This window comes from Leuresthes tenuis, unplaced genomic scaffold (genome assembly GCF_036924035.1).
Source record: "Leuresthes tenuis unplaced genomic scaffold, fLeuTen1.0.hap1 SCAF_3, whole genome shotgun sequence".
Taxonomy (NCBI): domain Eukaryota; kingdom Metazoa; phylum Chordata; class Actinopteri; order Atheriniformes; family Atherinopsidae; genus Leuresthes; species Leuresthes tenuis.
This window is the reverse complement of record NW_027325357.1, coordinates 10,469,174-10,495,626: the sequence shown is the minus strand read 5'-3', so window position 1 is coordinate 10,495,626 and position 26,453 is coordinate 10,469,174. Positions and strand designations below refer to the sequence as shown.

Below are 26,453 nucleotides of genomic sequence, written 5' to 3'. Positions count from 1 at the left end.
CTTGTACAAACTAAGGCCTACTTTCATAGCTTCACTGGACTAAACTACATTCATAAACAGGCATTGATGGCTGGAAAGTCTAAAAAGATTTGAACCAAAAAAGGCTCATTGGAAAAAAAAAAGTTTTGATTGAGAGGCCTGAGGAGTTTTACCACTCTACTCTTCCAAAAAATGGAAATTGATAAAAGCATCCTTTCAGTGAACAACTCCACCATCACAGTGTCACAATCATGTAGCACATCACATAACAAAAGCTGCATTTGGGTAAGTGTACAACACCTGCTCTCAAAATACTTAGTAATGTAACTTAAAAATGTAATATCTACTGCAATATCAACCCATGTGGGTCACACAGTCTACCCAGGACTCACCTCACTGGAACAGAGCATGGCTCACCTTCCCAGCACTGGTAATCAATACAAAATACAGGCTTCACAGATGCTGCCACAGTGTCACAGTCAATACTGTGGCAAGTTGCAGTTATCAATGCATTATGAACAATTTTATGGGTGAGCTCACTTTGCCTCTTGGCAATATGGTTTCAATGGCGGATTTGTCACTAGCAGTCTTGCAACACATCCATCGCCCTGCCTGTGTTTGGCTCACTCTGATTTATCTGGATGTTCCATTTAGTCAGCTTTAAAGAATTGGTCATAGCAGAAACAGATTTGTTCAGGAATTTGGATGAGTTTGTGGGTGGCTACAACTAAATGAGAGCATACATTTTTGTAAGTGCAGAGCTCTGCCTTATCAGCATTTAATAGAAATAAGTGAAATATACGGTCAGTTTGCTAATTCACATGCAAAGAAAAAATATATCTGTTAACTTATTGCGATTGTCAGATATTTTCTAACTCTAATGAGGAAACTTGTTAGTTTGGTGCCTACTATAACCCTATTAAGAAAAGCATAAACTATCTCATGATTGCTTAAAAGCATTGAAAACACTGAGTTTGACTAACTCACTAATCATGTCAATGTAAAAAAAATTTAGTTTTTTGTACAATTTTTAATCCAAACTTAACCAAAGTTAACCAGCTAACAATGGTGGCAGGTGCAAACAACAGGAGAGCGTTTCTCACAAGATGGTGCTACTGTCCCAACAAGAGAGCTGTCATGACAACCTACTTTCAGAGCTTTTTTCTTAAAGCTTTTTACAGCACTGACTTGTACTCATGTTTTTTTCTTTTTATGTTACTTTAGGTCCACCATACTTTGGCTAAACTATCCTTAGAGGTTTAATGTCAGACTATATATATTTGTGGTAATGTATATATATCGTTTATTTTCAACAAAACATACCCTTAATAGCCAATTTACATTCTAAAATTAACTCACTTTTAATAATCAAATTGAAGTCGTATTTTTTCACAAACCTTCCCCAGCAGCAGGCAAAACTTGACGACGTTAACATTTTTTTTTTCATCATGTGATCTACCTGACGGTGGATAAGGCAATGAGCAGTTTTGAGTCACATTTTATTGAGTAGGTTCAGTACAGTACTTCGGGTATGGTTAGACACTGCTCTTGTACCGCCAACGCCGGACTTCGTCAGCCAGTGTAAAACACGCTGTGCTACACTTGCTTTCTCACGTTTAGAGCGAATGAAATTGGCCGAGCGAGCCGCAACTGACGTGCTATTTTCCTGAATTCAAAACACCAAGCGTTTCAATAAGTGATATCACCTTTACTGGTTTAGTCACACACATTATTGGGGTTTTTTTTGTTTTTGTTTTTTTAAAGGAAGGATCCATCAGGAATGCTAATATATCCGGAGTAATTATCCCCGCATTGTTGTGAGGCCAGTTCGGGGGAGGGAATAGATGCGAGCAACCGAGCAGAGGCGCACCGAGGCAGCTATCAGGCAGACCCAGCTCCTCTGTGATGCAGCTGTGGATCCACGCTGTTGAAAACCCAAGAGGACTAGCCGACGACTGCGTTTTAAAACATTAACAGGCAAAAGATCAGTGACTACTTGTTATTCTGCACGTGTTGGGATTGCATATGAAGAGCTCAGAAAGCCATGCAGCCAGTGTACTCGCTGCTTATGTAGAGAGAAAATACACCGCCGCTTTGATTGCCTAATGGGCTTGTCTTTCTCCCCAAGGTTTGTTTTCTCTCTCTTTAACCGTAATAGTTATAATCCAGTCCCGCTTGCAATATCTGCTTTTGTTTAGCGTGGAACCAAATATCAACTCGGTAATCCTACAGAAGTGTGCAGGAAGGGACAGGGCTGGCACCTTTCCATGCGCGCTCCACACTGTTGTATTATTATGAGGCTGTGACCCTAACTGAGGCAGCATATAACGCGTGCTTCTTACACTTGCACTTTTCACGAGTGTTTTCATGTAAGGCTGAGCATCTTGAACATATATTGGGAGAAATACTCTGATTCTCCAGCTATTTCACCGGTTGTCAGTGACGCAACATCTCATACAGGCTGCATGAGAAATACATGCGTAGAAGGGCGTGAACTTGCAGCCACTAACCTCCTCCTCACAAGTAAAGCTTCTACTTATCCGTAAAGCCAGTTTGCGGCTTTTTCAACCTTACAATATTCATTCACCTAAAGTCATCCCGGGGACATAATGGATCTGAAAGCGGACACGGAGGACATGGACTACAAACCGGCTCCCATTGAAGTTTTCGCCACCAGGTCCACGCTCCATGGCATCTCGCACATGTTCACTTATGAGCGAATGTATATCAAGCGCACCCTGTGGATTTTGTTCTTCATGGCTTCAGTGGGTGTGCTGGTGATGGTCTGCGTGGACAGAGTGCAGTTTTACTTCGAGTACCCCCATGTCACCAAGCTGGATGAGGTGGCGGCTTCGATGATAGTGTTCCCCGCGGTCACCTTCTGCAACCTAAACTCCTTCCGCTTCAGCCGGGTGACTCGCAACGACCTGTACCACGCCGGGGAACTCCTTGCCTTGCTCAACGGCAGGTGTGTATACTTCAGGTTGACACGCAGCCTGCCTGTTAGTCTTCTTCAACGCCTCTTATCTTTAACAGTTTGTTTCACTCATGACATGTAGGTTATAATACTCTGCACACAAACTCCCAACGCCACTGCTGTTTTGGTGATGAGGTTTTGCCCTAGTGAAACCCATCTGTGTAGATTTATATTTTTTTATCTAGGACTTGATTGTGTTCACTACATAACCTGCACAATGACAGATAAAAGTTACCTGGTTGGAACATTTGGATGTCGCCGCATGGCTGCTGTTTATTGCAGTTATATTGAAACTGAATAATTCTTTTCATTTCCACTGAAATTCCCTGATCACTTAACTGACTTAACCCGCAGGTAAAAATTATCCCTTTTAAGGTAACAGTGTAACAGTAACAATGATGCCTCACTTGTCCGGCCCAGTACCATTTAATTTTGGTCTGAAGCTTAGTTTACTTAATGTCTGAATTGTTTCAGGTGAAATCTTGGATCTCACATGGAAGTGCAAAGCAGTGTTAACAGCTGTTCCACAGACTGTTGCTATAAGGCCACAGGGAGATGTGCAAAAAAACATGGGCAAAACATGCAAAACCTTTTTAGTCTCTCAGAAAATATGAACTGCTCTTCCCTTAGTCTGGTGTAACTAAGGAGGCTCACAGATGAAAGGTGGTCTTTGCAAATAGGCCAGCGAAGATTGGAGTCAATGATGTTGTGAGATTGGAAATGATGTAATCTAAAATCTACTCTGCACATCGACTCTTACACCAGTCAGCCCCGTATTAAGACTGCTGACAGGTAAATTAGTGACCCTTACCTTAAAAAAGTGCTATGTTTAGAAGCAAAAACCTGCCTTATTAAGCCCTTTCACACATACAGTTCTTTCCATTAATTTTGTGGCAACTGAACGTTAATGTGTCATGTCTGAGTGGACATGACACATGCCCCCACACCTTGCTTTTCTGGAACATTTTGAGATGGAACGTGTGAATTTCTGCAGTCACCTTAACAGAAAGGTACACACCCCAATGGTGAGGTAATTTGAAATGTGATTAGATTTTCAGAAGAATCCAACAGGTTATACTATTAAATGAATAATGGGGTTGTTCATATTTTCTTTGAACATAGCTGCGGCACCTGTAGCAACTTTAGCTAAACCTTCTGCTATCTCTCTGATACTTCTGCCGGACACCTGCATCGTTCCTTTAAAGATCAATCGCAGAAGCACTCCTTTACAGTAGCAGGTGGCCATAATGTTAAGGCTGATTGGGGACAATTTAGTGTCACCAAATAACGTGACATGCATGTTTTTGGATGGTGGAATGAAGCCATAGCACCCAGAGAGAACCCCTGCATACACAGGGAGAACATGCAAACTCCAAACAGAAAGGCCCCAGCAAAGGATTTGAACCAGGAACCCTCTTGCTGGAGAAAATGGCTTTTTTGTTTTGCTTATAATCTTACTTTTCTATCTGATGCAAATGTCTCACTATAAGAGAAAATAGATGACTAGATTTTAAAATCCCCTGCTGACTGTGGATAGATGTGTGTGATTCACAAGTGCCATCCCCTCCCTTTACACCTGTTGCTCTCTGCAGTGCTTTGATCATATGGTGTTTTGGCAGCCATGACAAGCCAGCTGACTCATGTTGAAACTTCTGACGTTGAATATCTTCAGTTTTTCATCTTCGCGCCACCCTTCTTATTCTGATCATATCCTCTAAAACAGTACAGTTGACAGTCCTCTCCACTATATTCACACAGGGCAGTGAAATTCCTGCACACACACATGCAGACAAACAGACATTGATTTGTGCACTTATTCACAAATAAAAGATCCGCTACATGCTAACACATCTAAATACCATCTTGAACACATCACTCAGTTTATTTTTAGCATATTGATCCACACAGCTCTGCAGCCCCAAAGCACACATCTGTGCATGCTCTACATGCTTGACTGACATAAATCCAATCCCCATTTTCACTCTGAACATTGTTTGTCTATGACCCCTACACACATCCGTATTACAGGTGATAACTTTACAGAAAAGCTGCAGCATGCATGCTTTGCAGGGTATGGTATAGATTTCAATCTGCGTGCCAGCATCTAACATGGATTTGTTTCTCTGTTTGTGCTGTCAACTGTAATGGCAAAGCATTGAAATAATAACACAGGCTCCCTTTCCTTTGATGTCTAAATGCTAGTTCAGTCGGATTTCCCGTAAGAAGAATGGTGTACCTAAAAAAGAAAAATAAGTACACAGAATAGAGGAAACAGAAAAATAAGAGTAGTGGCCCTTGCTCCGAGTGACTTTGATGAGCTGACTTTTAGATAGAGGGAGGGGACTACAAGCAGAGGCAATTAACTTTTGTCTCGTAAGCTGTGTGATGAACAAGTCTTTATCCCTGTGTAATTAGTACTGTTTGTTAAGCTACAGAGTTGTCTCACTGATTAACACTCTCATCTCTCTCATTGTTTTTTGCCCCCTCTGTTCTTTTGGCCTTGAGGGGACATTCATTTTCTTTTTTTCGCTGCTCAGAGGCTGTTGCAGTGTGTGAAATTTTCATAAAACATTGTAAGCACCGATCAGTTTACCAGGCTTTCTCTCCTCTTTCCGCTAAAAAGTAGAAAGTGCAGGAACTACGGTGTCCCTGATGTGAGAAAAAAAATCCCCAAAAACTTAAACAGAAAAAACAGATAAACAGATAAAACAGATAAAACAGAAAACATAGCTTATCAGAGAACAAAAGTGAAAAGAAAACAACTTTCTTTGGCAAACACAACTACATACAGTAGAGAAAAGATAATACCAAAACAAAACAGACAATAAAGAATTGTTTCAGAAGAAAACAACAACGAGCAGAAAACAACAGGAAAACTGAAAATGTTTCACAAAACAGGACAGCGAAGCAACAAGAGGACAATAAGATCTCCAATGACAACAATAAAACATTAAAACACGACAAAACAGACAACACCACAAAAAAAAACAAGTTTTTGCTTTGTTTTTGTTAATCTTGTGTTTTCTGAAATGTTACTTTATTCATTTTTTTGCCTTTTGTGAAATGTGTAAATGTTGTTTTTTTATTTAGTCTTTCTTTTGTTTGTGTGTTTTTTACCAGTCTTGTAAGCTTTCCCAAAGACCGTGGAGGAAATGCAAAAGAATGTGCAATATTTTTAGTGAAAAATTCATTCTTTGAAAATGTCAACATTTGATATTTAAGTTCCAAGCATCTTTAAATCACACACCAGGCTGAGGTTCAGATGCAATAAGGAAGAGGAGGTGTCATGTCCCTGTGGGTCTGTGCCCATCTCTGGCTCTGATGGGAGCATTCAGCAATTTCCACTTTTGCAAGACTGTCTTAAACACTATGAAGTTTCGAGCTGAGCCACTAGAAATTCCACTTTAACTTACTCCATTCTAGCAGTGTCCCTACCAAAAAAAAAAAAGGGGGAAAAAATCAATCGGTTTTCGATTGTATATGTCCAGGTTTAAGTCACAGTTGGCAGTGCAGAACATTATAAGTAAATCGCTCAGTTTTATTTTTATTATGTCGCAAAGGCAATTATATGATAATTAACAAAAGAAAGGTCATTTTGAAGTAGGTGCTGGTAATGTGGTGTGCGCTGGCAGGAAGTGCTTGATCAGCTCTTGAAAGTCAGAGAAGCAAGTCTTCTGCTTACGCTAGTTTTCAGCTCAAACATGTGTCCTGAGCTTGCAGACATGCTCTAAATTCACATAAACTCTGGTTGAAATGCCACAAAGTGTAAGCTTGGTAGCTCTGACTGGGTTACCTGGGTACGATCATGGGTCCTAATCAGACTTTGAGTTGCTTGATGGAGGATGTGTAAAGGTCAGATCATCATGCGGAAAATGCGTACAAGAAAAGTCAATTCTGCTGATTTTTAAGATGTGGGTACATTTGCATTCATTGTTTATTCTGATTGCGTACCAGAGAAAAGATTACCATCGGAGAGACATTAGAGGCAAATATTTGGATGACATCAAAAGCAATAAAGCATGGAAGTTGGTTGAGCGTTTTTACTGTATTTTGTGTAATTGCTCATTAATGTCAGAGACTTGTTTTGATTTGCTTCACCTCATAGTGGCCCCAGTTTGCATTTCTATGACCTTGTCCAACGTGGCGTAAGAGCTGTGTCACATCCAGGTGCAACATCATTAATAAGTAATCTTCAAACTCGCCTTCCAGCATTCACTGCAGTTTGTCGTGTTCAAACACATTACATCGACAATGCAGTCATTCTCAGTGAGTTAGTTCAATTAGACTAATTGGAGAATTTGCTGAGATCACACGGTATCCAGATATTGTGTCTCAGAAACTGAGATATTGACAAAAAGAAAAGATAAACATTTTGGGAGGAATAGTGCGCTATTTTGTGACAATAGTCTCTCTATCTGTTTACTCAGAAAAGCCGAGCTGTTTGTATTTACTCACTCTTTCTCATGAGGTGGCAAAGTGTTGCAGATGCTCCATCATTCCTTTTAGTCCCCACAAGAAAATTAAAGTGCTTGTGGCCCATAATCCAATATACTGTCCCCCACCCATACATAGTGAGTTTGCAGTGATTGCTTTAGGGAGCAGTGGCAGGGCAATATTAAAAATCTACCCATATTATTGTGATTGTATGCGCTTCAGCTAAAGCCTCCTGACTTGAGGATGTGAGCAGGTCTTCTTAAGTGCTCTCCTGGCAGCTTTGTGTTGTTTATAAGACAGAAGCTAAGGATACAATTCAATTAAGTTCAGAATTTACCCCAGCAGGCTGTATCTTCTTATTAGAGTAAAGTGTGACAGAGCAACAGTCTTGCCTTAATGCGAGGTAGTGTTCTGAAGTGTTTTGAGCTGTGATTTGATGTCAAAAGAGTAGCTGCTGGTGTGATCTGATCCGTCTCTTTCAGATTAGCGTTCTGCAAACAGTACCGATCCTTTTGGTTTAACGATCAGTCTTGTTTAACTCATCACAATCTGCAAACTGTCTGAAAATGATAACTTGATGATTAATATTTTCTAACTTGACTGTGATGTTCTTCTCAAGCGGCTTCACTTGAAAACTTAAATATGCTGTTTCTATCAAGCTTCTTGAACATTTTAGTCACTGTGGAGTGCAACTATTTGGAAACATTTTCAGATGTCTTCTGGAGCAACTTTATTTGTTCAACCCAGCTTATATTGTAAAAAATAGTAGATTGAATATAAGAGGAGGACTATATAACATCAGAGCAGTAGAAACAGCAGCCTCTGGGGCAACAAATGCTAATTACAGAGATTGAGTGCCGCTTTCAACTGATGGGAACCAGAGCACAACTGCTTTTGTGACATAATCCTAGAAACCGATGTATTTTGCTGTCTATTGTGTCGTTGCCCAGCATGACATTATTAGCTTTGCATCGTTAACCTTTCTAACTTTCAGATAGTGAGTCGCAGTCATAAACAATCATGAAGATAAATATATACGCCACTTCAATACAGTTAGTAATTTATGGTAAAACCCAGTGTTGCAAGTGATATTGAATGAAAATTAAAACGAGTGACTTCTCTTTGTGAGTTCTGCCCAGCTGTTGACTTTCTGTCAAAAATGGACTGATTTATGAAACTTAAAAACTGGCAGTAACTTTGCTCAAATAAGTGTGGCAACACAGTCAATACATTTTGATCATGAAATATTCCCCTGCTGATGAAGAGTTATTGGTAATCAAGCATTTTTTACCTATCGTCTGTGCAATGTTCACCTTCTTGGTTTCTCCGGCCACTTGTCTAGAATGGCATGAAAAAGAAGTGAAATGCTGAGTCAGTAAAAGTGATTGTGCCAAGTTTTGATTCGAAAGTAATTGTGTCCTTTTATACTTTGTCATGGCTGGTCTACTTTCAAATACTTCAGTACATATGGTTAAACTCAGGTGTATAAGTGACAGCAGTATGCCACTTTTGCACCTGTGCATGCTGGTAGTTAAAGAAGATGCACAAAAGCGGAACTTCCTCTAAATGGAATGCAACTTTCTTTAATACACCTGTGCTTTTCCTACTATTTCAAGTCAAAATGTGATCTTTAATGAAAATGGTCCATAGTCTTCCATTTGTTGCGGTCCAAGCAATGTTTTGTGATATTGATATTGCTTATATTGATATTACAATGATGGCTTTTTTACGGTACATCCCCCAGCTACTAACACGTTTCTATGTTATGATAAACACAGAACATATATTAATTAATGCTTAACATGGATTTACAGGATAATGTTAATTTGTAATGAAGATTGCATTGTTTTGGTGGAAGACCTGCCCGAGTTCTGTAGAATTGACTTTATACATTCAAACAACCTTAATTTGCTTTGAGATGATTTTATTAACTTTTATTCATGACAAGAGGCACTTCCTCTAATGAAGAGCCTTCGTATGGCTGATTATCGATTTAGCAAAAAAGTTATCTGGACTGTATTCTGTCTGTTCTGGCCACAGATACTTATGAAAGTTCCACCTCCATTCCTCTTTACTGAACTTTTGTTGTAAATCAGTGCTATATAGCTTGTATTCAATCATTTCAAAGATAAGCAAGCCAGTGTAAAAGTAATGGGAAAAGATAAGTCAAAGAGAAGTAACTGACTTGAATTGGACTGTATCATTGAAGTGCCTGAGATGACATGTGTTGTGATTTGGTGCTATATAAATAAACTGAATTGAATTGAACTGAATCAAAATAAAGACAGCTTTTGCTGTTACTTTAAGGCACAAAGTAATCTGAAACTAAATCATAAGCAGCTAGAATTAATCTCAGCTGATATATTTGATGTTGTCCTTGGTCTGGACAGTTTTGGGTTTAGTTAAACTCAAACAATAGCTGCAGAGTTCTCTATCAAATGGCTGTAAACTCCATCCAACATAAAACATGACAGAATCCCATCGCTCTACAATGTTAAAAGCTTGGAAGCGGGGAACCTCCCTCATTTGAAATGACACCACATACAATCACGCTTGGTGAATATTTTGTCCTCAATTAGTCTGAAGCAATTAAGCAACACAGACGCTACAGTGGAACATTTTACATTCCTTGTTATTTTGTTTGCGACACAAAAATACATCTGCAGTTAAATTTAAGGCAGTGCTCACACAAGAAATAATGCAGATATAAATTTTTTATTTATGGATCAGCTTTCATTATTTCCACCATCAAGCGACACAATCTTCTTCTGAGCCCAAACAGACCTTGTGAAACCTCCACCTCGTGGGATTAAGAAAAGAAAATATAAATGAATTAAAAAAATGTTTTACTACCAATTATGGTATTGAAATAGTGCCCATATCCATGAGAAATAACTCTGCTGTCAGTGTCTCCAAAGTCATTTGCAGTTTTATTGTCGGAAGAGAAAAGTATGCCTTTGTCCCTGGTTTTCACCTCTCAGTTTAACTTCTCCAACTTGGAGATAGATTTCTTAATGTTTGCAAGTATGATTGAGCATTTCAGCATGATCAAACATCATAATACATTAACACTGTGATGAATTGACTGCCATTCTCTTACATTATGCATAGATTTGGGACTTGAATGTAAAGTGCTAAGTTAATTAAAACAAAAAGGCATGCGAACATGATTATGCACTTCACATTCTGTGTCCTAAAATTTATTTGCACAAGTCTCTGTCAGCAGTGCTAAATCTTAGCTCTTAATAATTTGGATGCTTGTACCACTGATGGACCATTTCTCAGGTGGGTTCATCAACGGGTCATTCGGTTAATTGATGTTAATTTGTGTCTGTGAATGAACAGGTGCTGGTGGTTGATGGTAGTTGCTGAGCTGAGATGCATCATCAAAGGCTCCCCCAATGTTTACCCTCTGTGCTTCAATTTGCTGTGTTTATGTGTTCAAGGCTGACGCAAAAAAGGAAAGTAAATGGATGTTTTCATGTAGCGTTTTATATTTAAAAAATGTACGAGATACCACATGTAGTGTTTTGCTTTTATTTATTGCTTAATTATCTCTATATACATTAACATAGTATGCAGGATCTGATAACTGTTAACAACAGTTATACGGTTGGCTGATTATCATGTCTTTTGGAATAGAAATGCCCCCGTCATGTTAAGAATGAGGGGCTTTCTCCCAGCCTGTGTAATCCATTGTGGCTGACAGGCCACAGCAAGACGGGCAATTTCTGACAACATGTGGATAATGTTGTCAGGGCTCGTCAGCTGCAGGTGCAGAAGAGCTGGTGCAGAAATGCAGTTAGGTCTATAATTATTTGAACATTGTCCATTTAAAAATATATATATATTTTAGCTGATATATTCAAGTTACAGTTGGGTCTAGGAATCATACTGCGGTTGTGCTCATTACGTGCACAACCTCTCTTTTTCAGGGACCAGACAAAACAACCAAATTTAAGAAGCAACGTTTTTCAGCCTTTGATCAACTACCTGAAGTTTTGAACCTACTCCCATCACTGGGCAATAACTTCCCTCATTTGTGATGTTTTACCTGCTCTTTGCAGCAGCTGTCTTCAGTAGATGTTGGGTAGGTGTTTGTTCTTATTTTTTTCTATGTTTTCTTTCTTTGCAGCAGGTGAAATGCATGTCTGAATGAATTAAGGTTTGGTGACTGGCTCAGCCATCGCAGAATATTTCACCTTTCAGAAAACTAGGTGTTGCTTTTGTAGTATAATTTTTTATCCCTTGTGTCTAAGGCTGTGTCTGAGCAGACATGACTTTACACTTAAGAATTCATCTGTCTTCTTTTATATTCTATCACATCGTCAATAAATACTAGTGACCCAGTGCCATTCGAAGCCATGCATGGATATGCCATCACTGCCTACATGGGCTGTGCAGATGATTTATGTTTTAGTCCATGAGCTGTGCTGGAACTGGTCTGGCTTTTTTTTCTGTTCTTCTTTCCTTTTTTTGCCATATCGGATCTTACCCCATTTGCTCTCATGAAGTCTTCTCTTTATGATAGATATATGATGATATGCTGACACTTGAGAGTGTTCTTTACTCGTTGTGTTATGATGTGGTCTTTATTATGGAAAGGATCTTTTGGCCACTAGCAACGTTTCCCTTCGCAAAGAAAACATGTGGGAAGTGATATTTTGAAAAGCAACCAAAACAGAAATGAGATACTGGTTTGAAGCAAATTAACTAAGCTGTATAGTGTCAACAGAGGGTGGTGGTATAGGCTATATTGCTAGTGGGTGTAATTTAGTAGAAGAGTAAGTGGTCCTTGGAGGAAAACGCAATTGTCGTGGACATCCACAAGTGGCAAATTGAGAGAGCTCTTTTTCAGGAATTATTTTCATCTTGGGGAATATCTGGGATGAAGATATCTTTGAAGACTCTAGAGACCCCACATTGCCTCCAATGCATCAGCGGTGTCTGAATATGTGTAACTGGGGAAAAAAAAAAAGAAAAAAAACAGCACTATACAGCCTGTAACACTCTATAGACTAAGTGCTAAGTAAAGATTGTGTGAATGTGAGTGTGGCTTGCAGTGTAAAAGTTGCCAATACGATAAGGAAAGTGCTGTATAAATGCTGTCCATTTACCATTCAAAACAGGTTAAATCCACCTCAAGCTCACATAAAAAGTTTTTAAGTATTAGTTGAAGTTTGTTGTTTTTTTTTCAAATCAGTAAGTTAATTGCTCTATATTATTCAGATCTCCTTAATGTTATATTAAAAAAATGGCCACTGTTGTCATCTATGGAAGCCTCTCTTTGTTGGCATAAGCTTAACGGGGCTTTTTTAAAAAAAATTTTTATCTCTCTCTCTCAGAAAGTCAACTCGTAATGTCGCTGCAATTTCACTGATGGATTTGTTTTATTTTTGCAGCACAAAGATGGCCTGTTTCATTTGCATTGAAAACTATTTTGAGTGCCTCTTGTGGACTGATGGCAAAAACGTCCGAATTGCAGAAGAGATATGATTGTCTCTCAAAAAAATAAATGTCCTTGTTATTTCCATTTCAATAATTCATAGAAATATTTGCATCTGAGGGGAAAAAAAAGTGTTTTGGTAAGAAATTGGCCTTCTGATCATACAATTTATAGTTCATAAAAATAACTATTGATCAAGGACATTTTATCAAAACAAATAAGTCGTGTCTCCTTTATTAATCTTCTTTACAACAAGCACAGATTACGAATCTGTTTATGTCCCGAGTAACTAAACATAGTGCCTTTCTGTCCAGATATGAGATCCGGGACCCACACCTGGTTGAGGAAAATGTTCTGCAGATTCTGAAGGAGAAGGCGGACTTTGACAGCTATAAGCCTCGCTCTTTCAACATACGTGAATTCTACGACCGAACGGGACATGACATCAAGGACATGCTGCTTTCCTGCTCCTACAGGGGCACGGAATGTAGTGCTGAAGACTTCAAAGTGGTGAGTACCGCATGTCAATAGTTACATTCTTTGTAGGGTCAACTGAGGTCATATGAACGCATTTGTAATACACCCGACACGATGTTTGCATTTAAGAAATGACATAGAAAGACATACACAGTCTAGAATTTTTTTCACTCCACAGTTTAATCTGTTTGGCTCCATCAGCTCCCCCTCAGCTGTGAACAGAAAACCATTGTGTACACTGTGACTGATACTGGCCAAAGAAAACTAAATGCAAAGATACACACCAGTCTGCTGGAGGGCTCAGCATGCGGGCCTTTGTGTGACAGTGTACTGTCTTTCAAAGGTGGTGTCATACTCTCACAAAAGGTTTTAAACTTGACCTTTTTCTTAGGTCAGTGCCATAACACTTTTTTATGAGTGGAATATCTGTTTTTTTTTTTTTTCCTGCATTTGTTTGATTTTATTTGCTTTTAAGTCATGAATGTTTTGTCTTTGGTGTGTTGCTATTGTTTAGCAGGGAGCATACAGAGCTTATTAAAGCTTGTTGGCTTACGAATGCTTACTGCTGTTGGAAATAGGGCTGATATGTCCATTGACTTTCAACCATACTCTGAATTTAGTTCAATCGAGTTGACTGATATTTCTCTACATGTTTACTAAAATAACAAGACCCTATAACTGACTGATCTTTTCAGCAAAAAGAGCAGAGTAAAACATATCTGATGTTAAATCTAAAAATATCGTTCTTCTGGAGCATGCTTGAGAAAAGACAGCAAAATTCATGCAATGCCAAAACAACATCTAGTGGAATATCTCATTACGCATTAACTTTATTGACATTAGGTCAGTAACATGATTTGTAACAAAAAGATGATTCCAGACAGTCTTGTGGAAGTCGAGACGAGACAGGATTCAACACTCCTTGAAAGAAATGATACAAAATATTATTTTTATCCAAGTTTCTTATTTGCTCGCCGACATCTTTGTTTACACGACATGTTGGAATGTTGTTGCTGTACAGCTTTTTTATGGAGTGGAAATCATTTTCAGATCAGTTTTTTTTTTTTTTTTTTTTCACATTTTACACAGTGCCCTGACTGAAAGCAACTAATTTCAAACATTAAGGTGAAAATACAAATTGATTCCGAAAAAGAACATCAAAACTTTGCCTAATGGCGACTCTGAACAGGATAAATGAGTTTACGGGTGACAGCTGCAAGAAGAAAAAGCCACAATGAGGCATATAAAGGAAAAAGTGTGACGATAAAATGTTGCACATTACAATCATTGGCAGCCTGCTGTGAGAGAGTGAACTCGTCTGTGAGGAACAAGTGTCCAACAGATGCTCATGCAGGTGGCTTGTGATGAGAACACTGTACTAATAGGGTTCATATCGCTTGAGAATTCCTAGAAAATTGCAATTTAATACACAAATTAGCCTAGTAAATCCAGTTATCAGTCTTAGTTTTGCACCATGTGTCCATTGTTTCTTGAAGGGGGAATATTTCATACTCTGAGTTCCCCCTTCACCATATCATATAAAACCATATAGTATAGCTCGACCCATATGATGCGGTTCCTCTAATGTGCTGATGTGTCCGCATTTACTGTAGGTAGCAGTGTTTATGGCAGATGGTGCATGACACAGCTCTACTGTATTAGTGCAGTAGAGGACCTGGATAGAACAGCTCAGCACAGAGCACTAATGGTGTGGAAAGAATCTTCTGTGTGATATAAAAAAGAGAAGAAAAAAAATTGTGGCGACTTCGTCAGCCTGCAAACCCTAGAGCATGGAAGCAGTAAAACTGTGATTAACACTGTCTGGAGCTTCTGCCTGTTTACCCTCAGCTTCAGCAGTGTGCCTTGCCAGCCACAAACAAATGGTCAGCACCACATATGGCATCAGCCTGCACAGTTGCATCACATTATTTTATCAGTGCTTGGATAAAGATGGTGACTCTAAGAGGAAGTGGTCTCAATGAGATTGTGACAGACAGATGACTGATCTTGGATACTTCACAGCTCAAGTCAGGATGAATCAATTGAGTTTTCCATAATCCATCCAGGAAAATATGTTTCTCATAAATAAGTCAGTGATGCCATCGGTTAGCAGTTATTACTCCAAATACACAGTTGGATAACATGTCATAGCCATTCAATTACTGCTCCATATACTACAAATTAGTGTTTTGCTCTGTATCTGACTTTTTCACTTCTATTTACTGCTGAATCTTTCTCCATGGGAAGACGTGCTAAGTAGGAACGGCGAAGGTTTGGCTTATGTATTTCTTAATTGATATTAAAAGATTGGTTACAGTCTCAGCTGCAGGAGGCGATAAGAAACATTAAAAATTGCAAGTGAAAAACAAAGACCATTACTTGACTCCTAATGGCTGTGGGTTTTTATTAAAGTTATGCATACACTGACGCACAGGAAAACCATGGCAAAAACTGTCACATATACTGAAGTTTTACTATTTCCCTGGAGATCTTTTTGCAAGCTTGAGCAGACATAACATTGTAAAGCTCACAACTGACATTTAGGGTGCTGGCAGGGAGTGACAGACAAATACAGACAGTTCATGAGAGACAGAACGAATAAGAGCAAGAAAGGAGGAGATGAAGAGCGTTAGAAAACAGAGACTGAAGCCCAGGTAAGAACAAAGACCTTGGGATGAAACTGAACATAGTGGTTAAGTGCTGCAGAGAGGCACAAAAAAACAGCTGCCACAACAGTAGCAGCAATAGAAGTGCTATCGGTAGAAATGCGGCTTTGTGCTCATTTAACCACCCAGAGACTGCAGAGCTCCAGTGTATCTCCCCTTTCCAGCTGCCCGTTTGTTTTCCCAAACACAGTGCAGTATGGCAGCTCTACAGGTCTCTCTTTTCCACTGTTACATTTGCCCTAAGATTTTGACTTCACTGCAAATGTTTGAAGGGAAAGAAAGATGTATTAAATTATGGAAGTTGCTGTGTCATTTTGGCAAGATCTTTGGCTGTATAGAACACCTTTTTTTATTAACCATCAGAATCTTACTTGTTTTCTTAAAATCTTTAGTTAATAAAATCTAATGGTCACCCTCCCTATGCAGTTCATGTTCTCCATTTCTATTCTACAAACTGCATTTTTTTTTGTTCTCGGCCTCATTTGTCTCGGTATGTTCAGACAGATGTAGAGCTGCCAGCCAATTGGAGAAAAAAAACAGCAACATTGACAGATTTAAAGATAATCTCAGCTCTGGTGAGTTTTGCATCAAGTCAGAATGAAGTTAGCTTAACTAAAGTGAGAAAACTAAACAACTCAACAGTTTTACTTAAAAGAAAACAAAAAAAACACTGATAGTATGATAATACTTAAAAAAAATAGTTTAAACTGAGCTTTAATATTCAACACGGCATCAGATGACTTTTGTTCATATTTTTCTATTTAATCTTGTTTGCTTTCTTTATAGTTGTTTGTTCCTGTTTGAACCTGTTTGTTCCCCCTGTTTTTTATAATTTGGACTCTTAAGTAGTTGCCATGATTTTTCTATGTGATCAACAAAGAAATCCTTTTAGAGACCGCTACCCATACATTTCATTTCACAAACACCGGTCTGTAGGACATATAGGGATTATTTTCTTTCTCAGATACTATTTGATCTTCATGTATGTACGTTACAAGAAATATTGGTCACTGCAACTGCTGCTCCTTCCAGCCTGTATAGAATTTTCCTTTAGACCAGAAGCAGGGGGGTTGTCTTTCTTCTTAGTCTGAAATCCCATCTTTTGTGTGTCAGGCTGTCATTGCCTAGTCATGTTGGCAACATGCTGCTGATAAGGTATCTAATTTCTTGGTTTAATTACTGATGTTGTCTAATTTACTTATATGAGCTGTTAAATGTAATTAATGTTGAGTCTTGGAGCCTTTTAAGACAACTGTTGTTTTATAATAATAAATAATGTTTTAATCTTCTATTCTTCATCAACAGTTTTTGACATCCTCACAGTTGTTTTACTGATTTTTACAAATATATATATATATATATATATATTCCATTCATTGCTATTCTGGTCTCATCCATCAGCTCAAAGCCGATTATTCTGCTGTTCTTTTGTGGCTGGCCAATTCCCACCGTATTCCCTCTTGAGGATAAATCAATCAATTTGCTATTACTGTAGAACTCAAAGACATGAATCAATTAGGTTGTTGCTGAGTAATGGATGAATCTCTAATTAAATCTAAAAAAGGCCTCTCTTTTAGTGTTTTATCCTCATCTGCAGTCAGAAATTAATTTATGAAGTAGGAGGGATTTTGAAAGATGTCAATTTGAAATATATTTTTTTATTTAATATGAAATGTATTTATCCTGGACAAGTGAACAAAATACATAGGACAAAAGATTGTGATGCACTGGTTTCAGCTGCTGCATTTAGAATTACCAGTTTCTGATTTCTTCTTTTGAATTCTTAAAGTGAATAACAGACACCACCAAAGATAACCATGAGTGGACTGAAAGAAGTCTGCTTCTACCGCTTATGTTGGACTTTCCAGCAGTGAGGGAAGGAATGATAATAGATGAAGATTTCCTGTCAAAAGACTTTTGAGAAAACTAGGCATGTTCCCTGCATAAATACACAGCTGTGGACCTTTCATCTGACCTCTTAGCCATACTTTTAATTACAAAAAAAGGACGTTTTTTGATAAGCTAAGCTCCTGATGTGTAAGGTGGACAAAGGGCAAAAAGATGAGGAAAACATTGATGACGGTAAAATTCAGAGCACGAAGAGACCTAAGAATCAATTTATTTCATGTGACCCTGTTACTGCTCCTACGCTGACAAAAACTGTTTTTAATATGAAACTGGAGAGTCATGCTATGCATTAGCAGAGAGTGACTGAAAGTACGAGATGGACCAAACTGTATCTGGAAGAGTTGGCTGCTGTCTGGTTGAGATCTGAGACTTCTAGATCAAAACACAGGGTGGCATTCAAATGTGGACTAAAATACACACATGGCATTGAAATTCATCTCTAAATGCAACTCAAGTCACCACTTATGATTGGAACTTACCTTGCAGCTCTGTATGCAAATGAACACATAAATCATTTCTATTTGCAAAGACCACATGAATTGTTTTTAAGATACAACAGGCAGCAGCACACTTGCAATGTAATTTCATGTCTACTTAAAACTGAATATGTAAAAATCACAATGATTTTAGATGACATGAACGCAAGCACATCTATGTCAACCATCATTGTTGTGTTGAAACGTACAATGACTGTTTAATTATTCTATTGTTTCGTGTCTCGCTTTTTGTGGGTAGTCCGGCTTCCTCCCACTGTCTAAAACATGCATGTTAGGATTGGATTAAGCAGGTATAGAAAATGGGTGGATGGATAGATCTGTTTCACGTTTTTAGTTATGATTCCCAGTATTTCTGTCTTGCGTGTATTGAGATACTTATTTTGTGTATATATTTGTATATATTGTGGGTACTGTTAATGTGTACTTTATTGATCTGTAAGGTGCTGCTCGGGCTTAGCCAGGACACTCTTTCAAAAGATATTTTAATTCCCAAGTGTACTCTTTTTCTGGTTTGATAAGATAAAGTAAAAAATGGTGATGTATTAACTGCTACAAAGGACATTTTGTAGACTGTCCAAGAAACATTTGTGTTCATACTGTTAAAACAGAATGTGATTTGAGTAATCCAATACAAATGGTCTTTAATGCCCTTCTCATATTCAAAGATTAGGCTATGTTTAGCATGCTGATCTAAATGACATGATGTAGACATGTTTACACCTTAATTACACGTTTCTGTCTTACTGAAGTTTTAACTGCATCACTGATGACATAAATGCATGCTGTAGGCTCCAAGTTGCCGGGTCCTAATATAATGGCCAACTTTGATCTTGTATAGAGTAGGCTAATGCTCTATGTTTTGAGGGATATGGTAGAGTGTAAACATTGCAAATGTGTGGGGGGGAATGTTGAAATGTGGTCATTAGTTATAATTCTACTATGCTCTGTAAAATATAAATGGGAATATGAATTTTATTTCCATATATTTATTTGTGTAATTTAATTATATATCCTATTTATAGATTTGGAACTCATGTACGTATTTTAATTTATGTTTTTAGAGTTAATTGTCGTAATATTGCCATGCTTGTTTTCATATGTTTTGTAACAAACCTGCAGAGGGATTAATAATGGCGAAGCCCTGTCCTTTGCCTTCTGTTTCAAGTTGTTAAATGAGCTCTGCTCTGTCAAAGAGAAGGCCACTGTGGGAGTAGTCTTTGACCCCATCCACAACTTTGGATCTTGTCTTGGTTGGTCAAGGCACTTTTTGTGGTAAAGAAAACCTAATCTGTGCCTTCCCCCTTAATTTCACACGCCTTAATTTTTTATTTGTAGTTTAAGTATTATTTAAAGCACAACGGAAAGTCTCTGTTGTCTTCCAAGTTCATTTACAGCCTCAAATTAGATATTTGAGTGATCGTGTCTCATAAACTCAGTCTTCTCAGTATGGCCCAAAGTAAAATTGATAATGATTTTAGTCATAACCTGACACCCCTAACTCACAGCTGTACATAAAGCTGGCCACTTTTGATTGTTCAATTAAAATGCATAGCTGAGGCAGTTGTGAACTAGGCCTGAGGCAGAGCAGCGAGCAAACCGCTGTGCTGAGGTCCTCCCTGCATGCACGATGTTGAAAGTTATTAGTTAGCTCCATGTTGGACTGATAGTTCAGATTCTGCACACCCTCTGAATAATTATCAATATGGCACTGACAGGTGGCACACCGCTTTGTTAGTCGGCTAATTATCCAGTGGCATATTAGTTAGGCTGATTTATTTATTTTTTCCCTCTTTCTTGTTTTACAGGAAACGTGTAGCAATCTGGCAGATTACATTTCGCAAATTTTGTTCTTCATTATCACATTTGAATTCATTAAAGAAAAACTTGATTAATGGTTTTGGCATTTGAATGGGACCCTGATAATTACTGTAGAGGATTGATGACTGTTGGTAAGAATACATGCTGTTCCCTGTGATTGCATGATGTAGCTTTTGTCTTAACTATATTGTTGAATTTGCCACTTGAGAGGGCAAATGACAGATGGGTCGAAAAAGATGCCGCTTCCTTCCACAGATGACAGGGCACAGCTGTCATCTTGCGCTCTGGTGTCTGGGGATAGACGGTGTGAAAAAGCGAATCAAATGCCACTATGTCCCGTCAGGCTCTGTTTTTTATTTTACTCACCATTGTCTTTTTTTTCCTATACATTACCTTACTTAACCATATCCCATCAACTTCCTTTTGGCTTAAGTATTTATTTTTTTAAGTTCATTGATGTTTGAAAGAAAATAAGCACTAATGGATTCTTGGTTGTATTCTTGTCACAAATAAGCAAGCCCTGTACTTCCCTTTTAATATTTTATGGTCTGATTTTTATTCTTCTATCAAGCATTGTTATAGGTATGCACAAGAATCCATGTGCTTGACTCTTAGTCCTCGGTTGATGTTGAGTTGATCTTTTAATTAGAACTTAAAGAGAGTTTGTTGTAGTTTAGGTGGCAGGAAGGACCATTATGTTTAAAAAGACAGATACAGTTTCAGAGAAAGGTTTAAGTGATGTTTCAGCCTCTAAACTTACTTCTCTTCCATTTATAAAATGCATAAGTGCCTTCAGTCACATCATCAGATAATTATTTTAAAAGAACATTTTCATTTTGGAGACGCTGTCTGTGATGACAGAGAAAGCGGGAAGATGGAAGGTGATGGAGTGGTTGCGTATGAAGGAAAGAACAAAATGTTCCTGTACTGATAAGTCCTATCACTCTGATACTCTTTGTGGAATACATCTCTGATTTCCTTGCTCAGAAGTATTATGGTGATCTGGTTTTGATGTGTTTGCAGCACTGGCTTTCACATGTCGTAGCTGCCCCAGTTAGTCAGTGAGTCAGTCAGTCAGCCAGAGTTGCCGGCGACTGAATTAATAAAAGATGCTTTAGATTTCTTTCTGATGGGAATAGAGACTTGTCATTCAAGTCTCAGACAGCCTCCATATAACCTTGCTATATTCTGTACACCCACCATAGTCCGGAGTCAGTTGCTCAGTCATTGTTTATTGCATATATTTTCGTATTTGGATGTAAAGTTTTTGAGTTGCAGTCTTGGAAAAAATGAGCACTGATGTTGCCGTCTTAATTATTAGGCGGGGAGTTGCAGCGAATAACTGTTTCAGTAAGAAACCAGATTGAATAATGATCTAAAAAATAGGACCACGGGAGTTACAGACATTTTTTCAGAGCAATAAACCTAAAAACAGTTTCCCAAAATCTAAAACATCCCAGTTGTTTATTTTTCTCAACGAGTTTCATGCTCTTTTGTAGGCTCTCTTAATTTTGTCCAAAACATTCAAATAATAAAGTGAGAGTAGGTTTTACATTAGATTTAGTCTCTTGAAATACAATGTGAATCTCTTCAAAAACAATGGATACCATAGTTATTTACTGCTATTTGAGGGTCAGAATGTGACGAAAATTTCTTGCATACAATTTTACATTTTATTGATTCGAAATGAGCACCGTCACCTCACAGCAAGAGGGTTCCAGGTTCCATCCCCGCCTGGGGCCTTTCTGTGTGGAGTTTGCATGTTCTCCCCATGTATGCGTGGGTTCTCTCTGGATTCTCCGGCTTCCTCCCACCATCCAAAAACATGCATGTCAGGTTAATTGGTGACTCTAAATTGTCCGTAGGAGTGAGTGTGAGCGTGCATGGTTGTTTGTCTCTATGTGGCCCTGTGATGGACTGGCGACCTGTCCAGGGTGCACCCCGCCTTTCGCCCAATGACTGCTGGGATAGGCTCCAGACCCCCCGCTACCCGACCGACGGATTGACGGTATAGAAAATGGATGGATGGATGATTCGAAATGAAGTTATATTCTACATTAACAATAATTGTATTTTGTTTTAAACTATGCAGTGAGTTTAAAGGGAATGATCCCAGAGTCAGCAGGGCCTAGAGTTCAGATGAAGAAAGACTTCCATAATTGGAATAGTTTTTAACTCTGTTTTCCTGAGAGAAGACTGGTTCAGTGTATTTATGAGGAGATGTGAAGCGGCTGGATGAGGGATTCAATGGCAAGCCTTCATGGGTCTTTCTTCTCATCCTCGTTAATATACTCAGTGGAGTTACATGAGTGCCATCGGATTGGATTAATGGCTAAATTACAATAAGACTGAGTTATTAAGTTCATGTAGACACCTTAATCTGACAAAAAAACGGATCGGGTTACTCGCCATCAGATTAAGACCCCGAGATAACTCAATCCAAATGTACACTGAATGTGCATGTTGACGGCAGTGGATCGGATCGAGCGTTCGACGCGTACTTGAGATTTTTTCCCGGGATTGTCACCTGGAAGTTGAAGGAGACATTATTACAGTTGTTGTCGCCGCCGTCGGAAGGAAATAAACAACGTGATGGAGACTGCGCCGTTGTGAATTGCGTTTGTGCCATAACCATGCTCATCATAAACTAAATGTAGAAGGACGTAGCTTCATCTTGCTGTTCGTTCACCATCTTTCTCGAATACTTGAGTTTGTTGTTGTTGGTGGTGAAGATGTCAACAGGAAGTGGCTCTATTAGCGATAGTTAAAATGGGTACAGCGCTACCTATCGTACTGCGGTATTACATGCTTTGTGCCAGTGATTCGATTCATTCACCACAATATAGCCAAGGATAATTACCCTTGCTCAGATAAGGAGCATAACCCAACTATAGCTATAATCGAGTTAATCTCATCATGTAAACCCACTGACTGTCTGAATGTGACTCTGTTTTTGGGTTCATTCTTTTTATTCTAAATATTGTGTAACTGATAAAAAAGCTATAGATATTGGCTCATTTAACCTAATATAACCTGGTGTCCTATCCTCTCTTTTTCTTTCTTAAATGTTTTCCTTCTTTGATCAAACAGCTGTCAGTCATTATCTTTTCCTGTCAAGTTTCTTCACCTCACACCTTTTATCAGTCCGTAAGATAGCGGTTGATTTTTTTTTTTTTTTTTTTTTTTAATTTTATTTATTTTTTTAAACCAATAGTGGGGGTTGGTGAGAGAATTTAAAAGCATCTGAAATCACTTACAGATTGCTGAGTGTACACTTCACACCAGCCTAGTTCCCTGTACCGTGGCAAGATACAGCCGGCATATTCATGCAGCCCATCTAATTTATGTGCCTGTTCAGTAAAAAAATATGTGGGTGTGTGGTTTATGTGTGTAACTTTGCCTGTATGCTTATAGACAGGTCACACTTAATAAAAGAATCCAAATTTAATATCCAGCTTTAGGAGTCTCTGCTTTTGCTGACCAGCAACTTTGTTAGTTAAATATCCCCAGAGCGAAGTTCATATACTTTTTTTATTTTTTACATCTCCTTAGAGGCTGAGCAGTTTTTTAAAAAGTTGCCAGATTGTAATTTACTAATCTGGAGCAGGTCTGCCTCTTCTGCCATTTTCCTTTTGATTGTGTGTATATTTGCTTGAAGTACATGCATGAACAAATGTTATATTTTCCGTGTTGTATTTGCACTCTACAGGAAAATGTATTTATGCAATGCTGTTACTAAAGCTACTGCAGCATTTCTCTCTTAATATGGGAAAGTATTTTTGTCGTTATGCTAGAGTGACAGTTAGAGTGATTGTGCCAGGGCTAGGTTACAAATCAGAAGACGGGAGGTGACAGCAGAGATGAACTCAGCTGAAATACTGCTACTGTACCCCCAGGCTGTCACTAAGTTTATATTCCTGCTTACTCAGTAAGCAAACAGCTGGGTAAATAAATATTGAGATTATTCTGTACTAAAGGAGAAAATAAGGTGTTTTTTGTTGTTGTTTTTAGAAACAGTTATATTTCCTAAATAATAGCAAGAATAAGATATAGCTTGCTGTCTCAATGTACTCAGCCTCAATGTCTTAATGCCCATATTTTTATTTCTACTACCCAACATGTGGATGCAAATGGTTATCTGATCAACACACTACATATTTGTAGTTGTAGACTTTGGGTTTGAAGTTTTTATTAAGGGGGAAACATCATAGGAAACAATATTTCTTTCCATGCTTGCTAAATATATATATTTGAATGTCTGGAGTTGCTACTTACTTAAATATACTGAAACAACACAACCCCATCATGTGTCTGAAATCACATCATTCTGCTGTGCCTTGTTTTTCAGCATTTAGAGCCGGAGTGCAAATGTTTTTTGCATTTAAGCTTAAATTGAACTGATTGGCTAGATAATGTCACCATTATAAAAGGTCAAAACTTCCAATTTGAAAAGGCCATGTTATGACTCTGCCATCTGATGGTGATCTGACTACTAGATAAATGATACTTGTTGCTGGTAGTGTCTGGAGGGTTGCAACACCTCTCTGAAAGGGACACTGTACATCAAAGTTTTGATGATTGTGATGTGGTGTGTTTGTAGTTTGTAGTACCTGCCCAATACAAAAAATGGTTGCTTATATACATTAATTGAAATGTTTCATTGGGCACATTGAGTGGGAGTGGAGGACACAAAAGTAGAACCAAACATACGGAAGCCAGGTAGGTGCTGGAACCAGGAGCTTTATTTGAGGTAAACAAAAAGCATTGCTGAACTGGGAAGTCCAGGGGCTGAACACTGAACAGAACACAACGGTGACAAGGATCTGGCAGCAAAGAAAGGAATCTAGGCAGAATATATACTGAGAAGAACTCAAAGTAAGGCAGGTGTGCAGCAATCAGTAATTTTAGACCAGATGAACAGCAAACAATAAGAATTTCTTTATTCGTCCCACAGTGGAGAAGTTCTCACATTACAGCAGCAGCAGCAAGACATTTAAAAATACCCAAATAGAATAAAATATAAACTATATATATGTGTGTGTGTTCTATACTGTGTTTTTAATTTACACCACTGCACATTTGTAAATATATCTGGTTGATATATTATTGCGCACGGTTGTAGTTATTGCACATAGTTAAACTGACAGAAGGACAAAAGGCAGAAAGTCAAACTACACAGAACCCACAAGGAGGCAAGCACCAAGTTGTCTTATTATCTAAATCTGCCCAAGTGGTTATGGTAACTAAACCACAACACAAACGTTTTGGGTCAGACAGGAGTCAAACAATTGTCTTTGTGATGTATCTAACTTCATTCCACAGCTTTCAACCTATATGTTTGTTTTGTTTCTCTGGTATATTCATAAGGGTGGTAGTCTGTTTATTGGATTTTTTTTGGACCAGATTTGTAAGGCTTGACTCTTATTTCACCCTGTGTGCTCCAGGTGCACAGCACCCCCTGGACAAGCTCAAAGAAATAAATAGCACTAAGTTATATTTGGTTATGATTTAAACTGTCAGTGTATGAATTTGAAAAGAGATTTAAAAATGTTTTAGGAAGAAAAATTCATTAGAAAAAAAAAAAAATTGAATTCTACAATAGAGCACTTTAAGTCATATTTAGTGGTCAGTGTAAAGGGTATACCAGGTTTGAATTCATCTGCCATTTTTGTAAATGCAACATTTCTTAGATAGGTGTAAGCCTGCTGTTCTCGAAATCGCCCTATCCACTGACATTACTATCAACACTCAGCCTTCACCACACTGACACAAAAACCTCCATTTTCTAGTTCAAGGCACTCCAGAGTCACAGCTATAATAATCACTTCGTCAAGCAGGCTATAAAAAAGGTGGGTGGTCTCTGTTGAGAGAAGAAAGACATTCTTTTTTTATTTATGTATTTTTGACATGTCTGAGTCACACAATGTCCTTTGAACCCAGCATACAGTAGGCCTTTTCTTCTGGTTCAAAGCCTGGTTTAGTTGGGCAGCAGTGCTTAACTTGATCTACTGTAGAAATAAAAACGTTTCACTTAACGGTTTCACATGCACGACTGTGCATGACTTTATCGTCCAGCTTATGTTCAACCGAATGGAGGCTGAGCTTACGGGATGCTGGTCTTTCCACCTACTGTGAAGGCAGCACTGTGTTCAATCTATAATAATGCCACAGGTCCAGAAATTATGGTGTCATCAGCTTAATAATTTGAATTTATCTACATTATTATTTAACTATACCATTAAAATGAGACT

General features: G+C 38.3%; 1 protein-coding gene across 1 annotated transcript in view; it reads left to right on the top strand.

The window, feature by feature from the left end:
• The first annotated feature begins 1,511 nt into the window (after nt 1-1,511).
• asic1b (acid-sensing (proton-gated) ion channel 1b) overlaps nt 1,512-26,453 on the top strand; it is a 168,725-nt gene continuing 143,783 nt past the window's right edge. The window contains exons 1-2 of the mRNA XM_072381751.1: nt 1,512-2,947; nt 13,151-13,346. Of these exons, the coding sequence (XP_072237852.1) occupies nt 2,589-2,947; nt 13,151-13,346 (555 nt within the window). The 5' untranslated portion in view covers nt 1,512-2,588. The remainder of the gene's footprint in view (nt 2,948-13,150; nt 13,347-26,453) is intronic.